The 16,871-nt window shown below is 36.8% G+C and overlaps 1 protein-coding gene and 1 long non-coding RNA gene across 3 annotated transcripts; one reads left to right on the forward strand and one right to left on the reverse strand.

The window, feature by feature from the left end:
* Positions 1–9,511: 9,511 nt before the first annotated feature.
* On the reverse strand, positions 9,512–10,257 carry LOC103471477 (angiogenin-like). Its single transcript, XM_008420506.2, has 2 exons — positions 10,062–10,257; positions 9,512–9,964 (listed from the first exon to the last, which is right to left on the reverse strand). The coding sequence occupies exon 2, from the start codon at positions 9,956–9,958 to the stop codon at positions 9,524–9,526; it is 435 nt and encodes a 144-aa protein (XP_008418728.1). The 5' UTR covers positions 9,959–9,964; positions 10,062–10,257; the 3' UTR covers positions 9,512–9,523.
* Positions 10,258–11,581: 1,324 nt separating this feature from the next.
* Positions 11,582–13,877, forward strand: LOC103471476 (uncharacterized). Of its 2 annotated transcripts, XR_534651.1 has the most exons (5): positions 11,582–11,677; positions 11,760–12,109; positions 12,478–12,636; positions 12,730–12,904; positions 13,363–13,877. It is a non-coding gene; the product is annotated as an uncharacterized LOC103471476 (long non-coding RNA). The 2 variants fall into 2 exon arrangements; XR_534649.1 differs by lacking the exon at positions 11,760–12,109.
* The last annotated feature ends 2,994 nt before the right edge of the window (positions 13,878–16,871 follow it).

Consider the following 16,871-nt stretch of genomic DNA (forward strand, 5'->3'; position numbering starts at 1 on the left):
TTGGTGTGATTTAGTCGGACAATAACTATCACAGTGATGGTCAAAGCAGCACACAGCAGGACAATGAACATAATGGTCCCAAGAGAATGAGAGACAAATAACGATCCTGAAAATTAAAGGAGAAAATAATAAGGTATATTGAGCAAAAACAAGGATTGTGACTTAACTTTAAGGCTCAGTCATAATTATGATACACATTTCACTCTGATTATTGAGTATTTTTGCTTCATTGCAAAACAATTTCTGAACAAGAAAAAGTTTAAATCGCACATTGGTAATAATACCTTCAATTTCCAGTTTTGTTCCTTTTCCAAACAGTAGGTGCCCACAAGTGACCACGGCACAGTAATACGTTCCCGCATCAGAGGAGCCGACATCGCTCAGTGAAAAGTTGTGGACACATTTCCTCACAGATGGGGTCTCAGGAATCCTCTCACATTTACTTTTTGATTTTCCATGAACATAAAGTTTAGTGGAATGAGATTCATCATCGTTGGCTTTGAACCAATGAACACTGTGATGATCTGAACTTGTATGGTCATCAGATTCAGACTGGACCAAACACTGAAGAGCCACGGCGTCTGTTTGGTGGACTGGAAGCGATGGGAGCTCTTGAACAACAGTGGTAATTTCAGCTTCTGGTCCTTAGAGGTATAACGGAACAATACATTATTTTCAAGTCTGCATAAAATGCGCTGGAATAAATTGAACTAATTCATGCAACCTATATTTTTTCCTACAGAGAAACTTCTAAAAACTGAAAGCTGATCATCAGTTAGAGAATAATTGTTCCAATTACCTTTAACTTTCAAAAAAGTCACATTCCAAAGGGATTTCTGTAGCTCTATTATTTCCTCACAGTAGTAAAAAGCTGTGTCTTTCAGCTCTGTTTGTTTTATGTGGAGAAGAAAAGTTCCTGGTTCTTGTTTTGTTGTGATGTGAGGTGTAAAATTAGCAATGTTGCTATCAAAAGTATAAGTTGCTCCTAAGACTTCAGGCAAATTTCCAGCAACAACTTTCATCCAGAAGAGGAAACCTGATGAATTATGTCTCCGGCTGCATGTTAGAGTGACATCTTCTCCAACAGAAACAGTTTTTGTTGTATATTCTTGTGTGCATCCTGAAGGACAAATTAAATGAACATAAACGTCAATGTAAAATGCCAAGATAATTTAATGTTTACAGCAATACTCACGTCCAATTGGAAAGAGGAGAAGTGTATAAAGTATGATCGTCATTGTTCGGGTCTATCAGGGGAGGTATCTGATTATTTAGATCTCGTAAACATATTATGAAGCTTTATGTGGCTTTATAGCAGAATGGGAGCCTCCTCCCAGATATGGGAGGAGGCTGTTTTTTTTTTTTTTGAATAAACGATCTCTTCTTTGTGTTTACGTTTATCAACATAGTGAAAATAATCACACTACAGCCTTTCTTTTCCATTACCTTTGCTTATGAAGGTAATGGAAACTTGTAAACATGAGTCACATCTATGATCAACAGAGTAGTGACTCATGGTGCTCATTGGTCAACTTAGAGATTTAGCTCTTGATGAAAGGGAAAAGTGAGGGTAATATTAAAATATTAAATGCTGTGCATTCGCTGAGATTTGTTTGACAAACTATTAAAGTTTCAATGAAATGAATTGCATTGTTAAAGCATACCATCTGATAGTAAAACACGTTCCTGAACATAGAAGCATTAGCCTTATTTAATTCTGATATAAAAAAAAAAAAACCCAGCAAGAACTGAGGATTTCTATTGGTAACAGTCAATTCCTTCTTGCAAGAGGTGTTAATGAATGTGTTGCATCAAGCCTGTTAAAATATTGTGGTCAACAATCTTGGGCCCCATTGTTTTTGAGGCATTCATGAAGATGTTTGAGAACTTCAGTTTTGTCCTGATGTCTTCCTGCTACAATGTTTTACAGCTGCTGTACTTAAAAAAAGGTGAATTGCTTAATGCAAAAAGGTGAGTTTTAGCAAGGGAATAAGTGCTCCACTTTAAATTCTAAAAAGAACTGGAGTTTATTTTTTTCCAGCAAAGAAATTTAATCCAGAAGAAGAAACTCGACAAATTAAATTGTAGGTTGCATGTTAGAGTGACATCTTCTCTAAAGGTAACTGTTATTGTTGTATATTTTTGTGTGAACCCTTAGGTAAAAAAAGAAAGAAAAAAAAACATTCTCAAAGCCTATTGAGGAATTTTAAAACAGTAAAACGAAGATGACATGAGCGACTCACCTTCAATATGAAAAAGCAAAAAAAAATCACAAACGTAAAAAGTTCAAAGCCTTTAGTAAAGGGCTTATCAGTAAGAAATGTATTTTTTAAGTAAAATTCATTATTTTGAAATATTTTTTATTGTACATTTTCAGAGGCTTTGATTAAACATTATTATGTGTTACACTGTTTCTCTGAAAGCTTAGAGCCTTTAAGGCCTTCCTACTGTCCGTCATCTGTGAGCTTCTGTTAACAAGGCACGACCTGAAAAAGGTCATTTCTCCCTTGATATGCTGCCATCTGGTGGTGGACAGTCGAATTAATTGTTACCGTTCAGTAATTCAACTGAAAACATAAAGCTCATATATTATACAGATGTTGCACACTGTATTTCAAGTGTTTTTATTTTTATTTCATTGCTTACAGCAAATGAAAACCTGAAAGTTTCTTAGAAAATTTTAATGTTGCACAAAACAAATTAAAAGGATTTCAAAGAATAGAAGTGTTGTTTAATGTTCATTGAGGTGTCAAACAAAGTGCATCCCAAAGGACTCCTTATGATGAAAATTAGCTTTGAAAACTGTTTTTCCTCAGCTGGACATTGGGAGCCAGGCCTGAAGGTGGTGCGAGGGGTCAGTTAATGTAAATGTTAGGCCTAAACAGTCGATTTAGTTTATTTCTTTTTGCTTTAAAATAGTAGCATTACACATTGGTTAGAATTCAAAAGAGCTAATATGCAAAATTTAACAACTTATGTGTATGTAACTCCTATGATGCACATAAGTCCCCAGACTTGCAATCGAGGCCCGTATTCTTGAGTCTAGCTTTCTTCTGGCTGTATCATGGCAGAAAATGACTTTTGCATATCCTATTTAAACCCAGTATATATTTAAAACCCTCCTCAGAAAAACTCATAACTTCTTCTGTGTTCTGATACAGTTCGGGTGGAAATATTCGTTTTCTTTCATTAAAATTTTGTATTTTCTGAATACCTTTACTTAAAATCTTACACTGTAAATCATGCTAGTATTGTTTTGTTAACAAAAAGACACAGAGAAACACAAGGCATTTATTCAACAAGGCATAAAAGCCCACTGGATCTAATCATCATCATCATCATCATCAGTAATCAGTCATTAATAACAACAATGTCTCCATCATAATGTACAGGAAAGCCTTGCTCACATTTGATTGCAATTCTTCTGGTACGACTAGTCCCCCCGTACTGGCAATGTGGATGTCTGGCACCTTGGTTTCTCAGAGTACAGACAACAACGTCAAAAGGTTGAAGGCTTTTCTTCATTTGACCATATGGCTCACCTGCACATCCACACATCTGTTTAACTAGGTTAGTGCTGGCTCGGATGAAAGTGTTGGTTTCCTTACATTCACTGCTGTCAGTTTTTGAGATGCCTCTAGGGCTAATTACTGCATCACATCGGGTTTGGCTCATGCCTCCATTGATATGCTGGTTTATACATTTTCGGTAACGGTCTCTGACAGTTTGATCTCGACAGACTGCAGAGCTAAAAAGCAACAGCAAACAGGCAAGTGGGATCTTCATTGTCCAACAAATATAGGAAAAGACAATCGAATATTGTGAAATATTATGAAACTTAGCCAACTTGGACAAAAACTTAATCGGAAAACTAGAAAAAATAAAATCACAAGCTGAAAGACGAAGCTGGTATTCCTTTTCCTTCTGTCAAGACTTGCTCTAGAAGCTAAGATAAAATATTAAAAGTTTAAACAAATATATTTTTTAAATATCTCAACATGTATCTTCATGCAGTTGTTACCTAAATTGCAGAAAAGCTGATATTGGCCAGTGACAAGTAAACTAGGATCATTTCATAGGATTTGTTTTGGACTTTGATTTATTGCTCAATAACTAAAATGGAAGGACAAACCTAGCAGACATGGAACAAAGGTGAAATGAGTTAAAAGTTTTCTCAAATTACTGGAAAAAGGCGTAAACAGACACTGTCAACATTTGAACAACCTAAAGCCCAGTCACCCGAACCTAATCCTACTGTGTTTCTCATGGATAAGTTAGGTAATTTTTTGCTCGACTGGCTTTATTTTTTATTTTCTCTTAAAACTCACCTCATTTGACTTCCATGCCTGTTTTCAATTTAGTTTTTGTTCTTGTAAAAACAAATGAATGTTTAATTTTAAGATATTTTATTTAAAGAATTAATAGCTATTTGGAGTGAAAAGAAAATATTTCCATGATCTATGGTTGGTTTACCTTTGGCAGAAATAATTGGCATCAAGTGTCGGTGAAAACTGGCCTGGTAAAGGGGCCTTTTACGTTGTTGTGGATTTCTCAATTACCATTTTCTGCAGACTTGGATCTTGCTCTTCCAGTTAGATTCCTGGACACTCATTTTTTTGTTATTGAATTATTTTGTCAGTTGTAGTAAGTTGCAGCAAAGCAACCACAGACCATCACAACACCCCAGTTAGTTTTACAACAGTTTTAAAGTAGTACAATTCTAAAGTTCTTTCATCTGATTTGAAGGTCTGAAGTCCTGGTCCTGCTCAAATGACCAGCAGGTGGTGCTAAATACCAACTTTTAAGACCGGCCAGTTTTAGAAAGGCAGTCACGTTGTGGTATTTTACATAAAATCTGGCCCAACTCTAATCCAATTGCTTGTCCTTTAATACTCTTTTATATTCTTTTAAATGAATTCACGACAATACAGTTAGATTCTGTTACTGGTAGGCAATAAAAAGTGTCTTCAAGGAAATCTTTATAGATTGCATCAGATTTTCTTTTCACTTTCACATCATTCAGAATTAGTATGGGTTGACAGTGAGGAAAAACTCCTCCAAATTAACAAGCAGAAATCTCCAGACTAACCAGAAACAGGCTGAAGCAGCCAGCCTCAATTAACAGAAGACGGCAATACATGAAAATATTTTTGTTCGAGTTTTATATTTACATAATCTGAGTTTTTAACACTCCGAGTGGCAGATAAACATGTCTTTCTACAATGTGATTCCATTTCTTTGAAGATTTTTCAGTAGTTGCAAGGTACGGAAATCTGAAGATTAGCAGTGAAACTGAAGAAAATTACAGTTTGGTTTTCTTAACCAGGAAAATATATTTTATGGTCACTTTCAAAACAAACAGGACATATAAAATAAAAACTTGTGATCTTTCCGTTATACCGGGGGTTGATTTTCTTTAAAAGACATATGTCGCTTAGCAATAAGGGAACCGAAACAGAACAAGAGGTCTGATCAATAGTGAAAACAACAAAACATCTGTTGCCTGCAACCCAAGTATGGATTTAATTACTTTTTTGTAATATTCTTCCCAGAAATTCACCAAGCTCAATTTCTTCTGAAGCCTAAAATGTTAAAAAAAATCTTTAATACTAATCTGTCAGGGTGGGTGGTGGTGAGGAGATGGCGCTTAGACCCAGGTAAAATGAAGAATATGATGATTTAATGATAATATGCTCGGAATACAGTCCAGGAAAGGCAGCACGGCAGGAAACAAGCACACAGCTAAACTGCCGGTAGCAACTTACTAGAGGACAGATCAGAGCAAACGCAAACCAGGACTTGAACTGGAGCGTGACGACAAATGCAGACAAGGATCCGACGAAGAACACAGACCGGGCGGAGCGCCGGCTGCTGCAGGCTCTGGGGGCTCGGGCGGAGCAGACTCTGGGGCAGGCTTACTGACCAGGCACCAGCCTGGCTACCTGGAACCCCACGGCCAGGGGAACTGTGGCGACTGGAGTCGGGCAGGGGGTGGCGGCTGGAGCGGAAGCTGGAACTGTCGGAGGAGACGGGCTGACGGTGGCGGCTGGAGACAACGGAACAGAGGTGTTGGAACAGAACGGTGGAGGTGACGGAACTGGAACAAGTGAGGTGAATCTTTTCTGAAGGAATTCCTCATGGAGCTCCTGAACTAGGTCCAGCATGAATGGGTCATTGTGAAACATGTTTAACAGATAATGAAAATCCTCCTCGTACTCGAGGTTGTGAATGTCCTGGGATTTGAGGAATGGAAAAACGGGTGGAGCAGCTGAGGTCGTTACTGGGTCCATGCTGAAATCATTCCTCACCGGTTGTGGTTGGATCCTTCTGTCATGAAGAGATGTGGTTGTAGGTGAGGAGAGACGCAGGACCCAGGTTATAGATGAAAAAAGGAAGAATTTAATGATAGAGCTCACAGTCCAGGACAGGCAGCACGGCAGCAAATTAGCACACAGCTAATACCGGTAGCAACTGACATTGAGACTGAAGACTGAACCAAGCAACCTCAGGACTTCACAGTTCAACTGAGAAAACTGACTGACTGACAGAGACATAGAAGTGCGACATGCGACGACAGACAAACTTATACAAGGATCCGACGAAGAACACAGACAACAGGTGAGACTAAATACACATGGGGTAATCAAGGGAACGAGACACACCTGGGAGACAATCAACGGGGAAGACGCAGAGACAGACTCACAGGGAACAGGATCACACAGAAAAACTCAAAAATAAACACACAGAAACACGGATCATGACAACATCAGTACACTGTCACATGTAACCCCAGAAACATGTCTAAAGTTTCTATTGACGTCATATCGATGTCTATTGACATATGGTATCTATTGACCCTAGCCCCTAGTGACTAGAATAAACCCCAAGTGACTAGGGCTAGTGGCCCCTAGTGTCCCTAAAATTAGGGCCACTAGGGGTCAGATGTTGGAGACATCTTCTCCAACAGAAACAGTTTTTGTTGTATATTCTTGTGTGCATCCTGAAGGACAAATTAAAAGAACATAAACATCAATGTAAAATGCCAAGATAATTTAATGTTTACAGCAATACTCACGTCCATTTGGAAAGAGGAGAAGTGTATAAAGTATGATCGTCATTGTTTGGGTATATCAGGGCAGGGGAGGTATCTGATTATTTAGATCTCATATTATGAAGGGTTATGTGGCTACATAGAATGGGAGCATCTGGAAATGCTGCTCAATTGCTTCCTCATTGTAGTAAGAAGCAATATCACGCAACCGAGTTTGATTTATATGGAGTAAAGACGGTCATGGTTGTTGCTTTGTTATTAAGGTGTCTTGTTAACAGGTGCTATGATAACTAGCAATAGTTGGTCCTAAGAATTCAGATTTTTTTTTTCCAGATTTTTTTTTTTTTGCATGTAAGAATGACGTCTTCTCCAAAGAAAGCACTTTTTTGTTGTATATTCTTATGTGAATCCTGAAGCAAAAGAATGTTTTTTTTTTCACAAGAACTAGTATAGAATTTCAAAACAGTAAAACGAAGATGACACAAGCAACAACTCACCTTCAATAGGAATCACAAATGTAAAACGTTCAAAACCATTAGAAAAGAGCTTATTGATTAAGCAATATATCTTTTTAAGTAAAATAAAAATATTTTTAAATACTTTTTATTGTAAATAATCAAAGGCTTTGGTTAAACATTATCTGACTCTGTTATGTGTTACACTGTTTCTCTGAAAGCTTAGAGCCTTTTAGGCCTTCCAAATTTCATTTTTGAAGGCTTTCTGTTACGGCATGACCTAAAGGAGGTCATTTCTAGTTTAAGGTGCTGCCGTCTGGTGGTAGACAGTTGAATTAAGTAATTTAAATGAAAACCTGAAGCTCATATATTGTACAGATGACCTATGTCAAGTGTGTTTTTCATTATTGGAATGGTAATTTCTTACAGTAAATAAAAACTTGAAAGTTTCTTAGAAAATTGTAATGTTACAGAAAACCAATGAAAAGGATTTCAAAGCATAGAAATGCCGTTTAATGTTTAATGAGGTATCAAGCAAAGTGCAGCCCGAAAGACCCCTTATGATGAAAAATAGTTTTGAAAATTGTTTCCTCAGCTGGACACAAAAGCCAGGCCTGGAGTTGGTGCAATGTGGGCCAGAAGGGTGGCAAAAGAGTATACAATGATGATATATTTTGATAGTTATGGCACCTACGTGTAGAGGACATATGATGCTAAAAATAATATGTCTGATTAGGATAAAATGCACATATGAAGATGACATTTTTTGAAAATAAAATTTAATTGACCTGGTTTCTCTTTGTGACAGGGCAAATATAATTGAATTACCCATTGCCTGGAAAATCTCTGAAAAGCTGACCTTCAGTTCTTTCAGAAAAAAAAAAGTAAAATATGACAATGAATTCTTCAAACTCTGCAGTTCAGATAATAAAATCAGCCATTATTCCTGCCACTGTATCAGGGGTCAGAAATTTTGTACTATCTTCAAAATATGTTACTTGATAATGTTATTGAGCAAAAAGTAACCTAAGCAAAATGTGCAATTGGGAATTCACCCTCTGATATTTTGTATTAATGAAATTCTGCCAAGAAAATCTAAAGATTAAATAATTTAAACATTTAATACTGTACTTACTTGGGATCAGCTGATTATTGAATATTTTAAAAGAGAAATTCATTTATGGCATATTGGTCTGATAGTGGCAAGAGGCTACTGTAAAAGTATGGCATACCAGGATTTCCAGATGTTCATTAAATCTATCTTGCTCTCAACTTGCTGCAGGTTTGAAAAATTCTAATTCTGTTCCATTGCTTGGGATTTTGATCCATATATTTTTACCCAATATTTTTGACTTTGTCATTTTTCTAACATGCAATGAAACGTTATCTTCATCAGCTAAAGATTTTTTTTTTCTTAACTACACCTGCTGTGCTGTTATATTGATTGCCTTGCCAAAATATATAAAAATATATATATTCTGTGTGTGGGGATAACAATAGAAAAATCTGTTTTCAGGAACAAGTTCAGATTACTACATAAACTGTGGGGAATGGGAAACTAAAGAAGATGTGTCTTATAGAATGATAACATTTCAAGTGAATTTGAACACTAAACATTGTTCAGAATTCACAAGGTCAGAGCTAGCATACCTGCAATATTCAACAATTTATTCGTATGTAACTCCTATCATACACGTAAGAATCCAGAATGTTGCAATCGAGGCCAGTATTCCTTGAGACTAGCTTTCTTTTGGCAGCACCATGGGAGAAAATGGCTTTTGCACATCCTATAAAACCTTACCAGGTATGATTTAAACTCATAATGTCTATGTTCTGATATATTACAGTTGGAAATACTCGTTTTCTTTCATAAAAATGTAGTATTTTCTGAATACCTTTGAGTTAAGTTTACACTGTAAATCATGTTACGGTTGTTTTATTAACAAAAAGGCACACAGAGAAACACAAATGTTATATATTTTTTATTTAAGAAGGCACACAAGACCCCTGGATCTGATCAGTCATCAAAGACAACAATGTCTCCATCATAATGTACAGGAAAGCCTTGCTCGCATCTGATTGCAATTATTCTGGTACGACTAGTCCCCCTGTACTGGCAATGTGGATGTCTGGCACCTTGGTTTCTCAGAGTACAGACAACAACGTCAAAAGGTTGAAGGCTTTTCTTCATTTGACCATATGGCTCACCTGCACTTCCACAAATCTGTTTAACTAGGTTAGTAGTGGCTCGGATGAAAGTGTTGGTTTCCTTACATTCACTGCTGTCAGTTTTTGAGATGCCTCTAGGGCTAATTACTGCATCACATCGGGTTTGGCTCATGCCTCCATTGATATGCTGGTTTATAAATTTTTGGTAACGGTCTCCAACAGTTTGACCTTGACAGATTGCAGAGCTAAAAAGCAACAGCAAGCAGGCAAGTGGGATCTTCATTGTCCACTATGGAAACAAATATAGAAAAAGACAATTGAATATTGTTAATATGAAACTTAGCCATACGATTTAGACAAAAATGAAAAAAGTAAAAATTACAAACCGATGTAAAGATGAAGCTGATCCTCCTTTTCCTTCCGTTAAGACTTTCTCTAGAAGCTACACTAAAATATTAAAAGTTGAAACAGTTATATATTTTTAAATATTTCAACATTTATCTTTATGGAGTTGTTTCCTCAATTGCTGAAAAGTTGATACTGGCCAGTGAAAAGCAAACTAAGATCATTTTAAAGGATTTGTTTTGGACTTTGACTTATTGATCAATAACCAAAATGGAAGGACAAACCTAGCAGAGATGGAACAAAGGTGAAATGAGTTAAAAGTTTTCTCAAATTACTGCAAGAAGACTTAAACAGTGTTGTATTCCAAGAGGCATGATTTCATTTTTGTACTTAAGGTCACACAAAAAAAATTACATTTACATTTACAATGATTAAAGTTCAAGGAATCTTACAGGATATACTTGAAATGTGTAAAGTTTATATTATGTCTGATGAGTCCAGATTAGAGAATAATTGTAGCAATAATATTTGGCAATCACATTCTTCTATATTGCCCTATTAACAGAAGATCAAATACATTATTTTCAATGTCAGCATGATTGTTGCAAAGTCTTCTTGTGACATCTGTTTTGCAGTTAACTAGACTGTTTGTCTGTCAACATTTGAACAACCTAAAGTCCATTCAACCTAGTCTAATCCTACTGTGTTTGTCACGAATAAGTTAGATACGATTTTTTTTATTTTGCTGATTAGCTTCATTTTGAATCTTTTCTTAAGACTCACTTCTTTTGACTTTCAAACCTATTTTCAATTTTCTTTTTATTTCATTGCTTTTGTGAACACAAATGTAATTTTAATTTTAAGATAATATTGTTATAAAAAAAAAAGTAATAAAGACCTAGAATGAAAAGTAATTTTTTCTGTAATCTATGGTCAGCTTATCCTTGGCAGAAGTAACTGGGATCAAGTGTCTGTGAAAACTCTTTGCTGACAAAGCCTCTTTGTCAGCAAAGAGGCTTTTATATTATTGTGATGGATTTCTCAATTTCTCAATAACCCTTCTCTTGAATATGGCTCTTGCTCTTCCAGTTCCAAACTGATGCCTGGACATTCTCATTCAAGATTTTTTGTTATTTCATTATTTTATCAGTTGCAGTAAGTTGCAGTAAAACAACCACAGATCATGACACCACCACCCCTGTTTGACTGGGTTAGTTTTACACCAGTTTTAAAATAATACAGTCCGAGAGTTCCTCCTTCGTCTGATATGACGGTCTGAAGTCCTGTATTTGATCAGCAGATGGCGACAAATATCAACTTTTGAGAAGACCTGCCAGTCAGGACTTTGAAGTCTGTGAATATGTCATAGAAAGTTTTAGCAAGGCAGTCATGTTTTCGTATTTTACACAAAATCTAGCCTAGCTCTAATCCAATAGCATGTAATCTAATACTCTTTAATATTCTTTCAAATGAATTCACGACACTACAGTCAGATTCTGTTGCTGGTAGGCAACAAAAAGTATCTTTTGAAGGAAATCTTTAGATTGCATCAGATTTTCACTTTCACACCATCATCCAGAATTAGTAATGGGTTGACAGTGAGGAAAAAACTACTCCAGATTAAGAACCAAAAGCAGGCTCATGCAGCCAGCCTCAGGTAAGAGAAGAAGGTGACACATTAACAGATTTTTGTTCTTGGAGCTTTATATTTAGATAATCTCAGCTTTTAACACTCTCAGTTTCAGATGGTTTTACACATGTCTGCCTCTTTCCACAAGGTGATACCATTTCTTTGGACATTTTTTCAGTAGTTCGAAGGTAATTGAATCTGAAGATTAACAGTGGAGCCGAACAAAATAAATTGCAGTTTGGTTTTCTTAAAGAGAGAAAAAAACATTTTTTATGGCCACTTTCAAGACAAACAGAATCCATAAACTTTTTAAAAACAAACTTGTGATCTTTCTGTTATACTGGGGGTTGTTTTTATTTTAAAGAAATATGTGTCGCTTAGCAATAGGGGAGCCAAAACAAACAAGAAGTCTGATCCATAGCGAAAACAACAAGACAACATCTGTTGCCTGCAACCCAAGTATGGATTTAATTACACTTTTATCATATTCTTCCCAGAAATTCTCCAAGCTCAATTTCCTCTGAAGCCTAAAATGAAAAAAAGTCTTTAATACATCAGGACACTGTCATGTAACCCCAGAAACATTTCTAAAGTGTCTATTGACATCATATCAATGTCTATTGACATCTATATGATATCTATTGACACTAGGGTCTAGTGGCCCCTAGTGCCCCTCAAATTAGGGCCACTAGGGGCCACTAGGGACACTAGCTTTATTCCCCTAAAGCTAGTGGCTGGCTTCCCTACCTTTAGGGAAAGCCAGCCACAATTATCATATTTACAGCCTTAATTCCAATTAAATTAATCAGTTTTCTTCTATAATTCAGACATCTACTTGGTAAAAAGTAAAAAAAAAAGAAGAAATCAAGGATTCCCTCTCCACTGCAATACACAGTGATCCTACCAAGGTGTTCCCAGGCCAGACAGTATGGCTTTTGGAAAGTTCCAGGTCTTTCCTGTGGTCTCACTAAAGCAGAACATAAAAAGTAGGTGTCCAGAAGAAATCCTGACTTCTTTCAATGTGGAGGCAGCAAGAGTTAACTCTGAGGTTCACAACCCATTTCGCTCTCTGTCATAAGAGACTGGGCCAACTCCCTACTGCAGACGAAGCATTAATCTGTCTATCCATCTCATCAATCGGTCTATCCATCTTCAGGTGGATAAAGACGAAGAGAGTCATGGAGGAATTGAGCCAATCTCCACCATTGAGTGGGACTGAGGTGCAGCACATCCTGCAAGATCTGCAGTCACATAGTAGGCAACCCAAATCGTAGAATCTCCAGAACAGGGCCTTTTTTGTTGTGCACAAAAGTACTGACAACTACACCACCATGCAACCCTGTGCTGATTTGTAGGGTCATTAGTAGTTTCAGTGTGAAATATGTATTGTTTGAGTTTTAGGTAACTCAAAAAGGCTGAAAACTATAAGGATTTAGATAGAAAAAAAATTAAACATCTATTTTCTGAATTAACAAATCAGATCAGGAACAAGTATTTACTAAAAATCTTTTCTTGGTTCAGTTTTTTATTTTTATTTAATTTTTTTTTATGACTGTCATTTGAAACCAAGAATATTTTTCCTGTCCTGAAAACATAGTTATTTGCTTTTGATCTATTGTATTGCGTTCCATGTTTTGAATTTGAGGTCAGTAACCAGGATTTGCTACACAGAAATGTGACCGTGACCAACTCCTTGTTTTCTGTGTCTGCAGAACCTAAAGTCTCCAGACTGTCAAAGTGGTTTAGACTGAGGTGGCCACTCAGGTTGAACTGTTTGGATTTTCTCACGCTGATCTGTAATCTGCTCCACAATGACCTGCAGACTATTTATAGAGCTGTCAGGGCCTGAGTTTATATTGGGATCTGCAGCCGGTCTGTACAGTACTGCACCCTGACAAAGTTTGAACATTATCGCCCCCCCGCCTCCCAAACTCCGCCTCTCCCACACACACTCGGACGGCATCAAGGCTGGAATGTGAATTTGTGTGTATTTTTAGCATGTTGTCGTCGTCGTGGCAGAATCAGGAGTAGCAGTTGTTGTTTTCAGCGTCACATGAAGTTTCCATCCAACAACAGCTGCTTCATTTTTTGTGATGGTTGCTGTAAAGCTCCACCCACACCGACCTCATCATCCAGGGTTTAACTGCCGTCTGCTTTACGTTAGAAACATCAAGCACAACTGCATCCAACTGCTTTCAAATCTAATAAAAATGTAACAAAATTGGTCTTGCAGTCTGACAAGAGCACTTTGGTAAGAAACTAGCAGATAAACATGAGATTATACGCAGATTTAATTGTCATGTTCGTGAGTGAAGATTACATAAGTATTCATGTGATAGTACCCACAATATCCCTGCTCTGTTGTCTATTTTAACACAAAAACATTTCCTGTGCTCAGAAAACTCTCCTGAAAATATTCAGTGTTCCTACTACTACCCAGTGTGGGATTGGGATTATATTGAAATAATATCATCCCAGGATAAAGACTGCTGGTCTAGACAGAGCTCATTGAGGGATTTTGCAATAAATAAGTTCCTATGCTAAACCAGGGCTGTTAGTTCAGGGTTCTTTGCCTGTGTTTCTAATTTGTTCCATATAAATATATCAAAAATATTAAATTAGTTCCCCAAATGGAGAGAACCAGCTCATTTGCATGCCATTTCACATCTTAAGAGAATCACAGTTCAAGGAGACAGAGATCACTGGATTTGTCTTCTAGAGTTTAGTTTTAAGTGGAAAGTGCTGTTTGTGAATGTTATCCCCTTCAGTATTTAAGCAGGAGTTCCCCATAGTGTTTTGGTCAGGATTTGTAAACACAAACCAGTGATACTATAATTACAAGTTCATTGGTACAGCTTAAAACAATAAATGGGAAGACAGCTAATCTGACTTGTTCATCAGTCTGAACAGTTTTTACTCTGAGCCTAAAAAAATTAAGCCAGAATATTATTTTGTGTGAAGTGACATCGCATCATCTTCTTCTACCTCTTCTACAGACTGTTCATAAATACTGTAACCAACATACTGGCCTAACTCATCATACGAAGAATTAACTGGGATTGATTTGGAAATCTTGGTTCAGTGGCCACACCCTGTTCTCATTGCTACCAAATGTTGATACCGGTGTGTATGAACGAGTGCATGTGTTTGCAAATGGAATGGAAGGCCTAGTGTAAAGCGCCTTGACTGAAAATGCGCCAGATAAGTCCTTACTATGGTAAGTGTTCCTAATCCAACAATAAGAAAGGACCAAAACAAAGAATGGTCATGATGATCGAGTTCCATGGCAAAACTATTGCTATCTAAAATGGCACAAAAGCCATTCACGCCCCAAAGAAAACCATCTTGGTAATCACTAAGACTTTATTCCCTAAGGACAAGAAAAAAGAGGAAGACTTTGGGTTGTGGAATAACAAGTGCAGCAAACAACAGCTTTGTCACGTAGAGGCAGGTTGATTTGCATAGTTTTTTTCCAACTTAATTAATAAAATGAAAGAGTATTTATACAATGGTCTGATATTAAAATGTGACACTGTGAAACATGTATATGTGACAAAAAAAGCAAATAATAATAAAAAAAAAAAACCTGGAATAAATCCATAAGTTTGAGTAGCTTTTTTCACAGCACTGTACTTGTTTGCACATGGAGTGGATGTGTTTAATCTGTTAGGTAGGTGCGTCATTCCTAGCGCTTTGATAAGCAAGAAGTAGCATATTTCTCTCTGTCTTATGTTGAGAGGGAGGCCAAGTATCCTGCAGTAACTGGGGTCAGCTGAGGAGCAGAACATCTGAGGGGAGCTGAAGACTCTTTCAGTCCAGTTCTATCAAACAAAACCTTTGTCTCAAGAGTCATATCTTTATAAAAGTGGGGAAAATCTGTAACAGATCCATGCCTCATTTAAAGTTCATAAATAAGCACTGTTTGCTTTAAAAATAATTATGTCTCTCCAAGGCAACAAGCCCTGAGGCTGAAGTAATATCACAAGGGAACTTTCAAGGTTCTGCTTCCTCCTCTATCTCCTCCGATAAAACTGAGTCCGAGATCAAGTACCAAGAATTGCGAAGATTATCTAGACAAATATTTTCACCAAAACATAAGAGGAATTTTACTGAGCATTTGCTGCAGCAGATAAACTTTAATCTGTTGATTGTGTCCCTTTAATGTTGTGATGTAATGATTGTATCTCATGAAACTGTGCAAAGGTTTGAGTTGGCAGAACAGCTGGAGATAAGGAAGTCAGAGAACGTGAGAAGAAACAGAGGGGAAACTGGTGGCCACTGTTTAAATGATCAGTCCCTTTTTCATTGGTATTTGAGACTGAATTTATATTCCATCCATCTAACGTACCAAGATATACTTAAACTCATTTGGCAGAAATTTATTACAAACATTTAGTGAGCATTTCACATTTTTACTGAATAGAACCATAAGAGAGGAACTCATGTAGACTCTTTGATTAACATCTGTAAAGTTGTTGGTATCAAAGCATTAGCTTAAAATGATCACTTTTAAACTAATACCTTTATCATTTTCAGTGGGCATTGATTTTTGATTTTGGTTATGTATATTTTTATGGCTATGGTAGTTAACCAATAAATCTGAGCACATCTATGGAAATTACATTTATCACGTAACGTCTACTGAATTGCAGTAAGGAAAACTGTTTCGAAATGCCTGTGACTTCAGCTGGTAGCCATGTGGTGAAGTCATTGTTTTCATGGAGCCAAGCAGAAAGATGTCCAACTTGACTGTGCAGCTGAAGCTGCACTTTCAGGCATCATTACTCAGGGCTGTGTGCTTGATTCACTCAGATATGCAGTATTTTTACGGCAATATTATTACAGTAAAGCCTCACAGGTGACTCATGAAGACAACTGCAGCTCAGGTGAAACTAAATGACAACCTGCTTTGATCTTTTTCCCAGAATCTCTGCACAATAGGTCTTTGAGAACTTTTCCACCAGGAAAGACTGGGATTTTCTGGCTGATTTCATTTTTTTAGGGTAATGATGATGTTAATTATTTTAGTAGGCAATAAAGTATGAAATTAATAAGTGCTGTTAAAGGCCACTAGAAAATTGATCTAAACTTTTAAAGGGCCTGTGAAGAAATATTTTAATTACAATAATCAACTTGATTATTGTTTAACTTTGTCGCTATGGCCACTGTTAGAAAAAGCCCCTAATTTCACAGAGTCCTATTGAAAATCACATGAGGCAGC

This window comes from Poecilia reticulata, linkage group LG10 (assembly GCF_000633615.1).
Source record: "Poecilia reticulata strain Guanapo linkage group LG10, Guppy_female_1.0+MT, whole genome shotgun sequence".
Taxonomy (NCBI): Eukaryota; Metazoa; Chordata; class Actinopteri; order Cyprinodontiformes; family Poeciliidae; genus Poecilia; species Poecilia reticulata.

Coding starts and splice junctions, on each gene's coding strand:
- LOC103471477 (XM_008420506.2), bottom strand. CDS start 9,958: ATGAAGATCCCACTTGCCTGCTTGCTGTTGCTTTTTAGCTCTGCAATC.